Raw genomic sequence first — 18,241 nt, 5'->3', positions numbered from 1 at the left:
AGATGGCACTTAACCTCTGTGAGCTTCCTCCCCAAAGCCTATAACCTCAGTCTAACCATGAAAAAAATGAGAAACCATAGTTGAGGAACAGTCTACAAAATACTGATCAGTATTCCTCAAAACTGTCAAGGTCATCAAAAACAAGGAAAGTCTGAGAAATTGTCATAGCCAAGATAAGCCTAAGAAGACACGACACCTAAATGTAATGTGTCTCCTGGATAGGATCCTGAAACAGAAAAAGGCCATTAGGTAAAAAGAAAATCTGAATAAGTATGAACTTTAGTTAATAATAACATATCAATATTAGTTCATTAGTTGTGATTAAATGTACCACACTAATGAAAAACTTTAATAATAAGGGAATCTGAGCATGGGATATATGGGAACTCTCTGTACTATTTTCTGTAAATCTCAACTATTCTAAAATTAAAAGTTTATTTAAAATTGTTTCATATTTTTGGATAATACACAATTCAAAAGACAAAACAATCTAATAAAATATACATTAAGAAGTCTTATTTCCACCCTGATCCTCTCAATTTTCTGCAGCCTGTAGGTAACCACTTTAATTAGTTTCCAATACAGACGTGTTTTTGTCACTCTCCGGACTTTCTTACACTATATATTGTTATCTTGCTCTTTTCACTTCACAATAGGCTAGCCATCCATAGAAATCTTCCTCATCTTTTTTGACAGCTGCCTAGCATTCCACTGTATTCTGCTTTCTTTCTCCTCATGTCTTTTTTTTAAGCCTCTGATTTCCTTGCTCCAGTTAGGGAAGAGGGTCCCCTACAAATAAGTATGATGTTAGTAGTCACGCAGACGTTGTGCCCTTCATGGCTTGGGAGCTTTATCATTTCTGAGTAATAACGTTCTAATGTAGGTTTCTCCAAATTGTAGGTCCTTGGCAACACCAAAAAGGACACACTCAATACAATGGTCAGATACACATGAACTCCTCATGCCACAGAGTCCAGAAACATGGTTACCATGGAATAATGTGGTGTAAGTTGCTCTGCCCTTATTACCAACACATGCAGAACGCTAGTCCTCCCCAAATCCCATTCGATCTGCAGCTTGCCCACACTGGAATTATCCTTTCCAGTCCCTGCCCCATGTGCCTTCTTTTCCCTTAATGCATCTCCTTACAGCCCCAAACTGCTGATATTTTCAGATAAGCACAAAGAATAAAAAATATGTATACATATTTTCCAGAATAAATTATCTAAACAAGGCTATTGAGATGTATGAAGTACTTTCCTGAGAAGTCATCAGATGCGTGTGGGTTAACATGTTCTCATCTTTCAAACAGAAAAAGAAAAAAAGAAAAGGTTTGGATACAGTGGCGAAATGCAATACAGATACTAAAAGAAATGAGCTTTCACAACTAAAGCATTCAGCTAAGCTAACTTTTTCTTTAGGGCAAAATGAGACTATTTCAAGAACACCAAAATGAAATCGTCAAGCGTCTATCAAGCTCACAAGGCAAATAAGAGCTGAGGACTCAGAGTCAAGAGAAAATAAGGTCTCTTCCATCTCGCCCCTCCCGAACATCAGCCCCGTCAGAAAAGCGAGGCAGGGTCACCTCTGTGATCAAGAGTCCTCCCCAGTCTCAAAAGACGCAGCCAGGGACCCAGCACAGGAGTGGCCGGTGGAACTCTCGGCCGCAGAACCCCTCCCACCTCTGCCATCCACTCTCCGAGTTTTTGGAGCGTCGGCACTGCCTGGGTAGCAAGGGGCAGGGAGGGAAGAGGGGAGGGAAAGGAAAAATGGGGAAGTGGAGGAAAGAAGAGGGGGATGAGTGTAAGGAAGGCGATGGAAGAGGGGAGGGACGGCCAAGGGTGGAAAGCAGTAAAAGGGCTGTGTCGAGAGCAGATATGAGGCGACGTGGCACAGCACATAGAATCCCCCTCCTCCGCGGCAGTTCGCCCTCGAGCGCACTCAAACCCCTAGTAGAAAAACAGGAGACAGCTCACCCGGGAAACTACGGTTGGACCGTCTAACTCAGGGTCGCGCTCGGCCTAGAGGGGGCGACTTCCGCGGATTTCGCCCCTGGGCCCTTGGCAGTCCGCTCTAGGATTCCGGAGGTTCCCCCTCTCAGTGGTTCGTGAGCTGACGACCTGAGCAGTTTGTGAAGGGGTTCCATTTACTCCGAAGAAGGCATTTTACACTTTTTATTTCCTTTAATCCTCTAGGACAGATGACAGTCTTCCTCTCACATATAAGAAAACTGAGAATATTTCGAGGTCAGACAAGTGATAAAATAGCAGAGATGAAATTTCAACCTAGGTCAGACTCAGTCCCAACTCCTTCCAACTGCCTCCCAGGCGAGCCACCTTGTGACTTAACACTCAGGGAGTAATCTCTAAATTAAATTGTAAATTTAATACTATTCCAATAAAATTACCAACTTTTTAGAAGTAGATTTTAAAGTTCACATGGAAAAATAAATAAGCAAGACTGCCTGTAAAAACTCTGAAAAAGAAGGGTAATGAAGCGATGCTTACCCTAAAGGATGTTAAACACATTTAATTAAACAGTCTGGTACTGGTGAATGAGGTTGGCAGATAAGTAGGACAGAATAGAAAGTCTAGAAATAGACATAATCACGTGCAGAAATTTAGAATAATAAAGATAGGAAATCAATCGGAAAGGATAAATATATGCTTCAATAAATGTTTTGGGGAGAACTGAGTAATCACCCGGAAAAACATTAAATTTGACTCCCACCTCACACTGTATACTGGGATAAATTACAAGTATATCAAAGTTGTAAATGTTATAAATGAAACCATGAAAGTATTAGAGGAAAATGTGGAAGAAGTCTTTTATAACCTCAAAGTAAGGAAGACCTTTCTAATTATAACCCAGAATCCAAAGGCCATAAATGAAAAGACTGACAAATTTGACTCACACAAAAAGAATCAAAACTTCTGTAAAGTAAAACAAATAAACCAAGAAAGAAAAAACACTTTACAATGAAAGTCAAAGATAAAAAAAAGTTAAAAATATTACAACTTATACCTTACACAACAGGTAGTAAACATGGCAACAGTAGAGCTGAGCTGGATGCCCTCCTGCCAGCCTTACTCTGGACATAATCAGACTCTGATAAATATTCATAAAGACACACCTTGATCCTATTAAGAAGAAAAAAAAATTTTTTTTTTTTTTTTTTTTTAATTCTCCCTAGGTCCCTTCCTTTCAGAACCTCCAAAAGACCACAGAACAATCTAACACAACTCTCCTGTAGTGGGAAGGGCATTTCAGCAGTGTATCCCTGGGCGGGAGCTGAAGAGACAGTGATTCTTCTTCTGCTCCCAGAGTTAGCATTTCTTGCCAGATTAGTTGCTGTGTGCAAGAGTTGGAAAAAATTAAATACATGGACTTATGAAGGAATCAATGTAAAAAGAGAACCGGACAGCCCCAGGCAGGTAAGAAGAAAAAGAAATAATTACAACAAACACCTAGATAGCGCTTCCTGTGTGCCTGGTACTATTCATGTAATCCTCATAACAATTTAGGTAGGTGCTTTTATTATCATTGTTTTACAGATGAAGAAACAGAAGTAAAGAGAGGTTAAGAGATTTGGTCAAAATCACAGGTAGTCTGGCTTCAGATTTGTCATTGATGTCAGGTGCTATTGAGTCAATTTCAACTCATAGTGACTCCATATGACAAAGTAAAACTGCCAGATAGGATTTTCTTGGCTGTAATCCTTAAAGAAGCAGATTGCCAGGTCATTCTGTCTCAGAGGTGCCAGGTGAGTTTGAACCGCGAATCTTTCAGTTAGAAGCCAAGTACTTAACTGTTTGTGCCACCAGAGCTCCTTGCTTCAGCCTTACATGCCTAAAAAGTAGGAAAAAGGAGAGAGGAAGAATCCCAAAGAGATTAAAAGTTTTGAGATGTTTGATAAATACCTCTCCCTTCCCATCTGCTGTCCAAGTTCATCCAACTCCCTCTCCAGATCGTCCACCTTAGCCACTGCCCCCCTACCCCTCATGCTGCCCCCAAACCCAGGCCTGGTGCTTCTCAGGCAGGATGGCTGGGGAAATTCTCCTTGGTGGGCATGTTTGGCCTCAGTCATTGTCAACTGAGCTGCTGGAGCCAGCTCAGAGCGTTTCTGGCGAGACGGTTTTCTAGTAACAGAATCCTCGGGCCCAGCAAAAGCAACTCCTCTAAAGATGTAGCCGTGCAGCTTGCTTGTATTCTGTGATTCAGGAAAATTCCTTTTGAGGGCCTCTTCTCCAGGAACACTTTTGTAAAAGAAACATTGTTTTACTCAAACAAAAAGGAAAGACTGCCATAGCTGTTACTCAAACTACTGCGGGTTACAGGAGTAAAAAAAAAAGGCAATGTCAAATAAGGGACTAATTTGCATAGAAGGCCTGACTAATCACATACCGTGTCACACGACATCTCTCTGCCATAGCCTCTGAGCACTGAGGGAGGGCGAAATGAGGGCGGGGAAAGATAATACCATAAGACAACAGCATCACGGTTGCTGGAAGGTGGCTCTGGCCTTGGTCTGGGTGAAAAAGTGACTCCCAAGAAAAAAGGAGATCATTTATTGCCAAGGTGAAACACAGAGGTCTACTCTACATTCAAAAGGTCATGGGCTCCAGTGGATCTGGAAGGCGAAGCCTTTCCTAAAACTTAAGAGCCCCTAATACTTATTTCCTATTATACACAGATCCCCCTTTTGTTTGCAAAGGCGAGCTGACACCAGACACACCAGGGCCGCACGTTGTAGTTGTGACTCAAACTCTGAAATCAGCAGCAAAGATCAGAGTTGTAATCCTGAGGAAAGCAATTCCAACTCTGGACCTCAGCAGCACTGAACGGCGCGGGAAAGCCCTTCCCGGGAAGTTGCATCTGGGCGGAATATCCACCACTTTAGTGGAGCGGCCCCTCCCGGGTGCCTTGCACACGCTCCACCAGGGCTCACCAAAACAGAGGTGGTAGAGAGGCTGAATTGCGCAAGGCGCATTCAACGCCGCTAGAGGTCGGCAACCAGCTTCAAGGCCGTCCCGTGGGACGGAAGTCTTTCTCAGACCTTCCGGGGCGGGCCAGGCGCTTGGAGATATTCGGGTGGGGTGTGGTTTCGCCCCAGGTGTGGGGTGGAGGTCGCTGCTTGGGGCTCCGCCTCCACTCACTCATGCCGGAAAGTCCCTCAACCCTGGGGTCATTCCCAAGGCTCCAGTTTCCCACCTCACCCAGGGATTTTTTTTGCTTTCTGAAGTTTCACCCAGGGTAGGGCTACCCTTGAATCTTGGCATTTAGACAGCAGCTGGGTAAAGGCCACATTTCTAGTATGGGCCCAAAGGATCCCTAAAACGGACCCACCAGGCCGCAGGAGCTCTGGTCTTTATTATTAGGGATTTAAAAGCCAACGCTGTGTGCTCTCTTGATTAGGAACCAGACACAAGGGCAGGGCTTTCAAAACACGACTACCCTCGTGCAAAATCTCACCAACTACTGTCATTTATGGAAAAATTTAACTCAAGACCGCACATTCAGTATACTGGTCTGGACACATCCCATAAAAGGAGTTATTTCTGAAGTGAGACATTACAGTTGGAGGAACAAAAAATGAGCCCATCCCATGGCAGGGCACGAATTAAGAACGTACAATAACAAGAGTCAGACTTGAGGGAGTAACCAGCCAAAAAAGAAGTGGGCAAAGCCTTAAGAAACCTGGATTCTATTTCCACCTGTACCACTAACTTGTTAGCGCAAGCCCTGTGGCCTCTGGGCCTCCATTTACGGAGTAATGGATTTAAACAATCTCAAAGTTACTTCTAAATCTAGCATTCTATAGACTATGAATAATTAAATACAACAGAGCAATGCAGTTCTTTCTTTAGTGTGTTACACATTTAAACTTATTTTTCAACTTGGGTTAATCCTTCCAAAAGCCAAAGTACTACTTGAGCTACACAAGACCAGTTGTTAGATGCCGCTGCTCCCAACTCACAGCAACTCCATACACGATGAAATAAAATGCTGCTTGATCCTGTACCATTTCCATGATCAGCTGTGGATCAGACTGTTGTGATTCATACGGTCTTCATTGGCTGATTTAGGAAGCAGATAGCCAGGCCCTTCTTCCTAGTCTGTCTTAGTATGGAAGCTTTGCCGACACCTGTTCAGCTTCAAAGCAACACAGAGCCTCCAGTGACAGCAGGGTGGTGGCTGTACATGAGGTGTACTGGCTGGCAGACTACTGTTTTTAAAGGTCCATTTTTAAACTAATTTAGGAAATCACATTTCTCCCTACATAGCTGTCTAACTAGGATTTTAACATGTTAAAAATGTTGGAAGTAGAAATGGGTTTTACTCAGCAATCTAACAACACGGTGGCTTGTGGTATCCTTAGTGAGCTGGTAATTATTGTCTAGTGGCTGCTCAAGGGACTGTGTAGGGTCATGTGTTGTCCCCAAAGCGAAATCTTAGATCACAAAGTTAAAGCCCCCCTGCTAAAGACAATCTCCAGTGTTTTACTCTGGAAGCTAAGGCAAGACACCAAAATACGGTAGGCTGAAACTAGACATGTACTCTTCCAACACCTTCCATTGGCACAGAAATGGTGGTAGATCTGAAGTTCAAAGCAATCTTAGAACAGCAACAATTTTATTGTGCCTAGTTCCATTATCACTGACATTCTGGTGTGAACTCCAAACATTAAGGCTTTCTTTTATAATCACACAAACCACAAAATACATACACATTTAGGATTCTCTTAAAGCCTGGCATAGGTAATTTTTCTAATTGTAAAGCTAGTTTTTCATCTCTAAACCAGGGTTTCTCAATCTCAGCACTACTGACATTTGGGGTAGGATAATTCTTTGTTGGGGGTCTGCCCTGTGCACTGCAGGATGTTTAGCAGCATCCCTGGCCTCTAACCACTCTAGAGGCCAGTAGCACCCTGCCCCACTGATGGGACAACCAACAATGTCTCCAGATATTGCCACACTTCTCCAGTTAGGAACCAAGGATCTAACCCCAGACACAAAAGCCTATTCTCAAGCACTTTTGCAATTATAATTTTAACACAGTAGTCTTGTTTCCTATTTTCTTTCTTTCCCAATAAATAAGTCCGGTCAAACAAATTAAGAGCTTCGTATTTCAGCTTCTCACCCATATTCTTATACTGTTGGACTTTTTGGCCTTATTCTTAGTTGTACATACTATACTCTTTAGAAATATGTCTTTACTTTTTGAATGCACAAAGTGGCAGGAAGATACATACATCCTTGAAAACAGCTTAAAAAATTTCTGTAGATAACACTATAAATAATCCACACAATAATTCAACAAACATTTATTAAATGCCTACTGTGTGCTCAGCATTATACTAGGCACTATAGGGCACAGAGATACAAACGTAAAAGTTCTTACTCCTGCTCTCAAGGAGCTTACAATTTAATTTCAGAAATAAATACAAATGTAAAACAATACAGAATACTAGAAAATAATTACAAAGCAACATATAGTAAGTGCATGGACCACAGTACAACAAAAAGTAAAAAGGTAAGTGCTAAGGCAGCACAGAAAAAGGGAGGTGAAGTCAGTATGGGAGAGCTCACTTAGAAGATATAAAGGAAGCTAAGCTTTGAAGGGAGCGATGAACATGAGCTGGCACCAAAGAGCAATCCTTAAGCAAAAGGAACGGCATGAGAAAGGCACAGAGGCAAAGACTTGTAAGACAACAGTGGAAGGCCGTAGGAAGTTTGAACATGATGAATCAAAGTGACTATGCTACAGTGTTATGAGTGTTCAGGAAGATTAAGCATGGAGAGCAATGCAATGGAGAACTTGGCATACTACTGTTCTAACAGGAATTATTTGGTAGGCGTTCTTGAGAGAGAATGATCATGTTGGAAGCTGTATGCAAGATGAGGATCCTGAGAGTAAGGAAACTGGAAATAAAGAATTACAATAACCTGGATCTCAGCTGATGGGGATCTGCAAGGAGGGCAACAAGGGGATGGGACAAATGTAAAAGATCTAGCCTCAAGGAGAATGACTAAGAATTGGATCAGTTTAGCAAGATTCTGGACATAGTGAGTGGAAGGCACAAAAGATGAAAAGACAACTCCAAGATTGTAATAATAAATTCTGTTCAGAGTAAATAAGTTAAGCAATGATACCTATTTAAAAGGCAAATGAGGCCTGGGGAAGTAGAGTGATGAGTTCATTTTTCAAATACCAAGTTGTATAGGTACCTGTGGAAAATTCTACAGGTCTCAAGATGATCCATAAGGCAGGAAATATTAAGTTACTCAAATACAGAAGGTAAGTGCAACCAATAAAAATGGATAAATAAAAGTGAATACAGAAAAAGTAGTGAATAAAATTAAGACATGGGGATTATTCTCAGTGGGAAAGAGAAAAAAGATCAATGAAGAAATGCCAGACATTGGAGAAAAAGGACCTAAAAGGATCCCACATCCCAAAGGAGAATTCCTGAGATGTAAGGGGAACTGAACAGTATGAAATATTTAGAGATCAAGAAGGTTAACAATTAGGAAAAGGCCTTAAAATTCTTCCACTGACGATTCTAAGGACATTTCAGAAGAGTGCTGGTTATGAACTCCAATGAGGAAAAGTTTTAAGGATAGATTAATGAGGAAATGGGGTTGAAAAAACAGTAATGATAGGGGAGAAACAGAATGGTAGTTAGAAATGGGCAATGAGGTTGAAGGTTTTTCACATTTTATACTGTAGATGAACTTAGTATTGTCATACTAACTGTTCATCTGCCTGCCTTGGTACATTAATATTTCATGTCTATCTACAATTCTACTTTCCCTTGGGCAGTTTAGAGAAAAATATATTTGAATCTGTAAGTTATTGCTTTCTGTTCCCAGTTACTCTTTTAAACATGTTTTATTTGTACAATTTAGCTTTCTAATACTACCAAAACATAAAAAGTATCAACATTTGAAGATGTAATTATAACCCCAAATGGCATTTTCAACCAATTTTCCAGTAATTCTAATGGAGTTGCACTGTATTATACATTCTCTTCCCCTGTACCTCTTATGACCCGGGATACATATTTTTAAAACAGCTGGCCAGGGTTAGAGTGTTCATTAGAGATAGTACAGGACAGTGGTCAAGAGCACAGGCTCTAGAATCAGACTGTGTAGGTTAGAATCCTTACTCTATCACTTACCAGCTGTGTGACTCTCTCAACTCTCTAAGCCTTAGTTTCCTCATCTATGAAATGAGAATAATATTTATCATAAGCATGAGAAATGTTTAACCTAGGGCTTGGCACACAGTAGGTGCTCAATAAATGTCGGTTAAGAGCTTGGCTGCTGCTAACCAAAAGGTTGGCAGTTTGAATGCACCAGCTGCTCCTTGGAAACCCTATAGGGCAGTTCTACTCTGTCCTATAGGGTCGCTTTGAGTCAGGATTGACTCAGTGGCAGTGGGTTTGGTTTATTACAATTATCATTATCTGGAGCTTCAGAACTAAGAGCAAAAATATTTTCTCCTTATGGGAATTAGCCACCACATTCTAGCACTGAAACCTTGTTCCATAGATAAAACCTTGTTCCTAAGATAACTGTCCTAGGATTGTGCTAGATGGCAAGAGTTGTGGAAGAACCACCTCATCATACCAGGTCCTAAAGCACGAAGCTGAAGACGACAGAAGAAAGTAGCTGGTGAATAGTTCATTTCAGATTAGGAGCCAAAAAAAAAAAAAAGAAAAAAAATCCTGTAGGATAAAGGAGCTTAATGCATGTATGTTTAGGTAAAATAAAATTTGAACCATTTATATAGTTAGGGGCTCAAAACAAGGTCTCATCAATGCTATTCTAACGCCAAGAGTGAGAACCAGGGACCATGAATAAACTTCTACTTATGCCCTGAAAGAAACTACAGCCTTGTTCTACTGTTTTATCCTACTTATCTATTTCTATACATGTGCTGAATCAGCCTTGATAGTTCTTTCAAGTTATAGTCTTTTCTCACATTCACCTCAGGATAACACTAATCTTTCTGGTCATATTCTTGATTTCCTTTCTCTGAATTTCTATCAGAATCTTGATAATTTTGAGATTTAAGTAATCTGGCTACACGGTACTCTGGGTACTGATCTCTAAAGAGACATTAGCTAGTACATCTATACTCATTTCAATGTTGCTCTGCTAAAATAACTTTTATAGGAATTGAAGACAAATGCTCTTCTGAAGTATGCACACGCCTGTATATATGTATGAGCACATGCACGCGTGTATTCTCCCTCTGACAACGTACCCATTCTATGTAATATGTGCACACAAGGTAGCACCAGCCCCAGGCAGAAGTTATCTTACAGAGGGTAAGGCACAAATGAAGCAGGATAGCAAAGATCTAGAGACAACTAGATTTGTTTCTGGTTTCTTCAAATTTCAAGTACAAGGGAATTAGGAATCGTAATCTATAGGTCAAAAAAAAAGAACAAGAGGTAAGAAAATGAAGGATAATAGAAAGAAATATTTTGAAAAAGTTTACCAAGAATTACAAGTCACAGCTGAGTACCAATGGCTTAATCAAACAGGTAACATTGAAGTTCATCTTAATGGTCAAGATGGGGATGAGAGGGATGTTACAGGGAACCAGCTTATGATCCAAATTGTGGCTCTCTATGATATAAAATTTCATGACTGATTTTTAAAAACACCAATCATAAAATAGCATGATTAATAAGTGCTGTCCCATACAGTCACAATGTGAAATTGGGTTACTTCTCTTGGAATTTTCTTCAGAACCTATATCATATTCTTCTGAATGTGCTTAACAGAATCAATTTCAATTTTGAGAGTGGATTTGATTTTGAAAATAACCAAAAGCTACTCGATTCCAAGTCTGGTGAAAAAGTGAGTAATCAAACAGTTAAAAATGAGATCTGACTCAAGAGTTATAGAACTACTTTTCTTGTATTGTTTATGAAACAAGGAATTCTGGCAGTATTCCAAATAAATAGTGCTAGAACTGCCCAATTTTAAAGGGCAACCCATTTTTGGATGCATAGTTCTGGTGTGTTACTTTAAACCAGCTTCATCACTTTATACAGTAGCCTTTGGTATACTGAAAGCCTCCAAGATGAAATATAGTACCTGGTGATGATGAGATTCATAGTGTATCTTTGCTGGTAAATTACAGACACAGATTACAGATGGAGTTCACCAGAATTTAGAAGAATGAGGAATTTGAGGTAAGATGTTTGACAGATTATCTCTGTGGATAATAAAGTTATAATGGTAATGGCAAGAAACAGAACAGAGAATGATGAATGAGATGCTAAGGCCATCTCTGGAAGTGGGTCCAGGGTAATGACAAGAGTGACAGAAAATCCAGTCAGGTGGTTTGTGCAGGCTGACAGGAACCTGAGAGAGCAGTACTATAGTGGGATATTCTTTGCATGGATTTTAATGTCTTCTTTAAGCACCTCCGTCTTCTCTTTCTCCCGTGTGATGCCATAAATAGGATGGTGCAATTATCTATTTGTACCATGGCTTATAGTGGGGACGTGGAAAGGAGAGTCAGAAGTCACCAAAGGTATAACCATCCAAGCTCAAGAGCAGCCGGGCTGAGTCTCCACTCACCTCTTTCTCTGCATCACTCCCACAACCATCACTAATGCGTCCACTTCCTTTGCTGACACAGGTACTGGGACTGGGAATGGTGAAGGATACAGATGTTCAATGACTCAGTGGAGTCAGTGAAGGTGATATATGAAGAAAAATGCTGGAGTGCTGTTAAAAATACAGCATTCTGAGTTTGCATGGAAATATGGATTTCCACCAACTACAAGGAAAATTAGAATAAAATAAAATGTACACTTAATCATAAATGTCTGTAAAAATTTCCCTACAACTAGGATCTTAGAAAGCTAAATACAAATGTAAGTCTCACACAAAGGCTGCTGCTTAGAACTCTACAGAAGCCTCTTAGATCATAGGAAGGCCACAAGGGCACCTTCAGGGGAATAAATGGGAGAAAGGAGTCACAAAGCATGGGAAGAAGCAGAGGAGCTAGGAGGGAACAGCCTCTCCCCAAACTATAGCTACTCACCCAAAAGACAGACTTAAGTGCCTTGAGCCACGGCAAGCAGCTAATGCTATTTTAAGTTTCTACAGGATATATCAGGCCATTGGGAGCTTCACTCCTCAGACACCTCCCACTAGTTAATCCAATCAACCTGCATCAATGCACCGGGCCCAAACTACTGAAGACCTATTCTAACTTTGCCACCAGTACTGATTCTGACACTAAAGTTGTAATGGTGACAAACTTTCTGCCTTTTTACTACACAGAAAGATCTCTCACCAGCATGTGGTGTCACTAGTGCTAAATAATGTTCAAACTATGACTGAAGCTTTTGCTAAACTCCTATGGATTCAGACTTTTCTCCACTGTGGATTCTCTGATGTCGAATGAGACTCGACCTCTGAATAAAAGCTTTCCCGCACTCATTACATTGATAAGGCTTCTCCCCTGTGTGGATTCTCAGATGTTGAATGAGGCCAGTGTTCCCATTGAAAGCTTTCCCACATTCTTTACATTTATAGGGTCTTTCTCCAGTGTGGATTCTCTGATGTTCAATAAGGCCTGACTTCTGACTGAAGGCCCTCCCACACTCATTGCATTTGTAGGGTTTCTCCCCAGTGTGGCTTCTCTGATGGCCAATAAGATGTGAGCTCCGCCTGAAGGTTTTCCCACACTCATCACACTCATAGGGCTTCTCCCCAGTGTGGATTCTCTGATGTCCAATGAGGTGTGAGCTATGACTGAAAGCTTTCCCACACTCATTACATTCATAGGGCCTCTCCCCACTGTGGATTCTCTGGTGTAGAATGAGGCCCGCACTCTGGCTGAAAGCCTTTCCACACTGATTGCACTGATACGGCTTCTCCCCAGTATGGATTCTCTGGTGCAGGATCAGGCCTGTGTTCTGACTGAAGGCTTTGCCACACTCTTTACAGTGATAGCGTTTTACTTTGTTGTGGATATCCTGATGGGAAAGAAGGGCTGACCTGTAACTGAAGGCTTTACCACACACGTTACACTGATAGGGTTTCTCCCCAGTGTGGATTCTCCAGTGTCGAACAAGGCCTGAGCTCTGAGCAAAGCTCTTCCCACATTCATCACATTTATGTCGTCTCTCTTGTGTGGGATTTCCCCGCTGCCTTTCTAATCTGCCCAGAAGGTCTTGGGCTTCTCCATGCTCAAGACCCCCGATAACATCCCCGTTGCATTTGGCAGCTGTCTCTCCATGTGGCTGGATTCCAGCAGATATTACCTGTTTTGAAGCTAATTCCCTGTTCTCATTCCTGGTCTCACCACCTGAAATAAAAATGTAATAAAACAAATAACAAGTCAATGTTACTTCCTATTCTCTATGTTAGGATAAAGAAATTGAAGACAGGGGAAAAATAAAACATATAAAGTAAACATAAAGCTTATATATGTTTCCAAAATTGCTTCATAATACAGGGAGGTATGAGCAGGTCAAGCAGAAGTACCACAGGAAAACTGGGGAAGAGGTGCCATGAAAAAACAGGGTTATCAGAAGGAGACAAAAGTAGAAAAGGGATCACCTGAGGAAAGGTAGAAGTTGGAGAGTGGGAAGGAATATGGAAATACTGAAGATCTAATGAGTGGGATAAAAACAGGCAAATGCCGCAAAGAGTCACTAAAAGAAGGAGATACAATAGGCCTAAGTGAGAAAAGTCTGTGTAAGAATCGTATGGAAACTGAGAGTAGAATAAAGGTAAACTCAGAGCACTAGAGAGATGTCAATTTCCAACTGGCAAACAGAGTACTACCCAGTTACAAGCAGTAAGGTAAGCCCCAGATTGGAGAATAAAAACTTTCCTTTTAGACCTAAAGAACACTCAACATTGTATCCTCTTGTGGGACCTTGAGTTTAAACTCTAACCCAGTGTTTCAGAAAGCCCACAGCTACCATACACATAAAAAAATTAAACATACAAACAACCTTATTAAGTTTAAATTACCATTGCTTTCCTTACCCAGGGAGAACATGTTTCTGTAGTTCTCTGTCCTGTTATCTCTACACAGATCCCTCTGTGTTGGATCAAGAAGCCACTCCTCTCGGATAAGGGACACAGCCATATCTTCGATCTTCTCCAAAGTCTGAAATAAAACAAGATTCCCACTTAGGGACTGGGACTGTCCACAGACAGACCTACAGTGTCAGAGAGATCCACTAGTGTTAGGACATGATTCAAGAGGAGGAAACACACAGTGTAAAGGGATCTGACTGGCTGGAAAGAAGAGAAAACTCTACCAGATTTATTGGAAAATCAAGGATCAATCTGTCTCTATGAAAAAGAATTGGGGTGAGTCTTGGATAAGTTCTGCTACAGACAGTCTGGACATGGGGTAGACAAACATTGCCAAACTGAGCTATCAAGTTTCAGTGAGAAGGAACACAGCTCACCTGGAACCCTGCTGTGAGAAGTGCAGCTGCCATCTCCTGGTCTCCAGAGTTTCTTTTCTGGGAAGGGACAGGACTCTGAGAAGCAGATGTGGCTGAGAGGAGATAAGATGCTATGAATGAGACCAGCCCTGTCCTGTGGCTATGGGAGACACACTAACTCATTCCAAAATTGTTAATATTTTAGCACATATGCATGCCAGAGATTTTGTGCATGAAGTGCTGACATGTTGGGCTCTGTGCCTACGGTTGTCCACAAAACATCTGCACTTATGTCCTACTCAGTCTGAAGTTAACTATCAAAAATAAAAAGTGTACTAGTCTCCTAACAGGAATCCCTTTCCAATTTCTTCACTAACACCAAAGCTATTTCTATACTTGTGCTTGTGAACTGTATTTCTTTAGGTTCTGATCTCTTGGCAAACTGAGTATGAGCACCAATCTATCTCTATTAACTTTACTACCTTTCTGAAATGTCTACCTTAGCTGCCAATATCTACTTCCCATATACACCAGACAGCTTATTACCAAAATCATCATAGGCTACTGTATTTCAGTAAACAAGCCTTAGGACTTTAGACAAGAACCATATTATCAACTGAAATGTTCTATGCTTCTTTTTAGAAATATTAAAGATCCATTTACGTAGAATAAACTACATAAATAAAAAAATACAAAAAAACAGTACAAGATGAGACTGGAACATCTTGCTCTGCAAGAATGTAAGGGAATTCTGCAAAAAGGATGGGGACATGTCAAAAAGATACAGGAAACAGACTGAGGGGCTTTCTCTGGCCAAATTGGAAACAATTTAAGCATCAAAATAAATATCCAAAAACCAAACTCGTTGCCATTGAGTCGATTCTGACTCACAGCGACCCTATAGGATAGAGTAGAACTGCCCCATTGGGTTTCCAAGGAGCAGCTGGAGGAGTCGAACTGCCAACCTTTTGGTTAGCAGCCAAGCTATTAACCACTGCACCACCAGGGCTCCAAAATAAATACAGTAACAAAATATTTATAAAATAAAATTTAAAATTGTGGGTCCACACTAATAAAATAGAATAATAAAATAAAATGGAGAAGGAAATCTCTCCCTTACAATGAAAAAAAAACAAAACAAATAACAACTAATAAATACAGATGGAATGACCACAATTTTATAACCATCTTAATAATCACTGGTTCAGTCAAGAATCATCAAAGGATGTTAAAACTAGAGCTTTAAGTAACAAAAGTTTGATGAGAAGTAGTACATTTACATACACTCAAGAGTATCTTTCCACAAATAACTTATTAATTACAAAGGAAAAATAGTAACTTTACAAGGATTTACCCAGCAAGAATAACTTTAACAAAGTCATCAAAGTTAACCACTAATAACAGGATAAATTCCTGCTGGCACAGCATTGCCTCTGGGGTGTTCCCGCCGAATATGTACAACCTGAATCTAAACATGAGGAAAGAACAGACAAACCCAAATTGAGGGCAACTCCACAAAATAACTAACCTGTACTGTTCAAGATCATGAAAAATAAAGAAAGGCTAAGGAACTACTCCAAATTAAAGGAGACTAAAGAGACAGGACAACTAATTGCAGTGTGTGATCCTGGATTGGACTATTGGCCCAAAAGAACGCTGGGGCAACTGGCAAAATATGAGTATGAACTGTGGACTAAGTAATAGTACTGTATCAATGTTACATCTACTAAATGTTATGAATTTATTGAGAATGCCCGTTTGAGGAAACACATACTGAAATGTTTACAATTAAAATGGTATAATGACACCAGCAAAACCTCAAAAAAGCCTACATTGTAAACACAGCAGAGTAATAGAAAAATAGAAATGTGTGAACACATAAAAATCTCCAAATTCTTTAATTTGTTTACTACTGGGGCTGACAGTCTGTATTTGGTGCCTATATAAGCATTTAAACCCAGATCTTGAGACTGGTACATGAACACTCATTGTAGTTCCTTGTTCTCTAGGAACTAGACAGGCATCCCAAATGTACTTTATTTCCTTTCCTTTATTTCTACCCCTCATCACCAATGAAATCTGGCTCCTCACCTCTCTCTTGTGGCCCTTGGGGGTCTGGAGATTTGTGCTGGCTTGCCACAGGTTGGAGCTGAGTACTGGGAGGCTCTGCTGCAGACTCCTCCCAGAGTACCCTATGTCCATGTGCACGAGCTGGAACCTGGAAACAATGGGACAGCTTTATTATAAGGGAATTCCTCTGAGCTGTAGTAAACAATGTAAGAAGAGGATCAAGAGTACACCTACAGGGATACATGTTGGAGGAAAGGAAGAAGCAGAATCTCACTTACTTCCTAGGGGTAGTAAGGAATGCAAACATGTAGAACAGAAAGGAATCGTTTCTGCTCAGTGGTGAAGGAAAAGATTTCTGCTGATGCCCTCCCTGCTGCATGGAATAACAGTATTTTGTGCTCCCAAAGCACAGAGAACGACAAACAAAAACTTAAACTAGTGCTGTTCAGTGGAAAAAACTTTTAATAAGGAACCAAGAAACCCAAATTCTGGCCTCAGATCTATCCTTAATTACTTAGATGCCCCTGGCAAATGGGAATAATACAGTTGTAGGGAAGTTGAGTGGATAAAAAATGCATTTATATCCTTTAACAAAAATACAATACTCTAGAAATACAAGTCATACCATACTATAACTGTGACTACTTTTATTCTCATCCAACAGAAACCAATGCTCAGCAGTTGTTTTCCCACTGTGATGCCAATGTCCCCCCACCCAGCTTCTAGGACTCTCACAGTTGCAGCATGCACACCTCCTTCTACTTACTGGTCGTCCTAGTATATCAATCTGCCTTTCCAAATCCTCCAATAGGGTCACCACCTCCTCTCCGCTCTCTAGCTGATGTTCCTTAACCAGAGTCTGGAGCTCCTTAGGCAGGATGGTCAAGAACTGTTCCAGCACCAGCAGCTCCAGGATCTGCTCCTTGGTGTTCAAATCTGGCCTCAGCCACTGATAGCAAAGTGCCCGGAGTTGGATCAGAGCTTCTCGGGGTCCTAATGTCTCCTGGTAGCATAACTGCCTGAAGCGCACACGGAACAGCTCTTGGCCAGGAGGGTTATTATCATGCAGATTAGATTCCTGATCCCAACCATGATCTTCCTCTACCTTGACAATTACAAGGTCCTCTTCAGGTGCTTGGTCAGATGGGGATTGGGATGAAGGCTTTCTTGCTTCTGTAGCCATTTAAGGCCGGAAAAGCTCAGGAGGCTTGTTTCCACTACCTTCTTTATCTTCTCAGAGAAGAACTTTCCAAGGGTACTTCTGAGAAATGAGAAAATGACAAACAGTATTAAGGGAAGTCAAACGTTACAGTAATTTACCAAGATACCTTAATAAACTCCCTACCATGGCATGAACCTCATGGGTCAGCCATTTAAGTGATCCTTTCCAATACACCCTAGAAATAACTTCTTACCTCTTTAACCTTTCTGCCATGCCAAATCTATCCAAGGAATAAATCTTCACGCAAAAATCCTCAATGAAATTCTAGCTAACAGAATTCAACAACATATCAAAAAAAATAATTCACCATGACCAAGTGGGATTTATATTAGGTATACAGGGATTATTCAACATTAGAAAAACAATCAATGTAACCCATTACATAAATAAAACAAAAGACAAGAACCACATGATCTTATCAATCAATGCAGAAAAGGCATTTGACAAAGTCCAATACCCATTCATGATAAAAACTCTCAACAAAATAGGAATAGAAGGGAAATTCC

At 40.8% G+C, this 18,241-nt stretch overlaps 1 protein-coding gene across 4 annotated transcripts in view; it reads right to left on the bottom strand.

Moving 5' to 3' along the window:
* Positions 1-18,241, bottom strand: part of LOC101358350 (zinc finger protein with KRAB and SCAN domains 8) — a 32,366-nt gene that overhangs the window by 4,973 nt on the left and 9,152 nt on the right. Inside the window, exons 2-7 of one of the 4 annotated variants that reach the window (XM_023741404.1) lie at positions 17,929-18,003; positions 17,280-17,774; positions 16,535-16,661; positions 14,465-14,556; positions 14,034-14,157; positions 5,186-13,344 (exon numbers count right to left, since the gene is read on the bottom strand). In XM_023741404.1, the coding sequence (XP_023597172.1) occupies positions 12,383-13,344; positions 14,034-14,157; positions 14,465-14,556; positions 16,535-16,661; positions 17,280-17,696 (1,722 nt within the window). In that variant the 5' untranslated portion in view covers positions 17,697-17,774; positions 17,929-18,003 and the 3' untranslated portion in view covers positions 5,186-12,382. Of the gene's footprint in view, positions 1-5,185; positions 13,345-14,033; positions 14,158-14,464; positions 14,557-16,534; positions 16,662-17,279; positions 17,775-17,928; positions 18,004-18,241 lie in introns of those variants that run through there. The other 3 variants (XM_023741406.1, XM_023741405.1, XM_004387055.2) reach the window with 3 other exon arrangements.

This window comes from Trichechus manatus, unplaced genomic scaffold (genome assembly GCF_000243295.1).
Source record: "Trichechus manatus latirostris isolate Lorelei unplaced genomic scaffold, TriManLat1.0 scaffold00180, whole genome shotgun sequence".
In the NCBI taxonomy this organism is placed as follows: domain Eukaryota; kingdom Metazoa; phylum Chordata; class Mammalia; order Sirenia; family Trichechidae; genus Trichechus; species Trichechus manatus.
The sequence above is the reverse complement of the archived record's forward strand: the minus strand, read 5'-3'. Positions and strand labels throughout refer to the sequence as shown.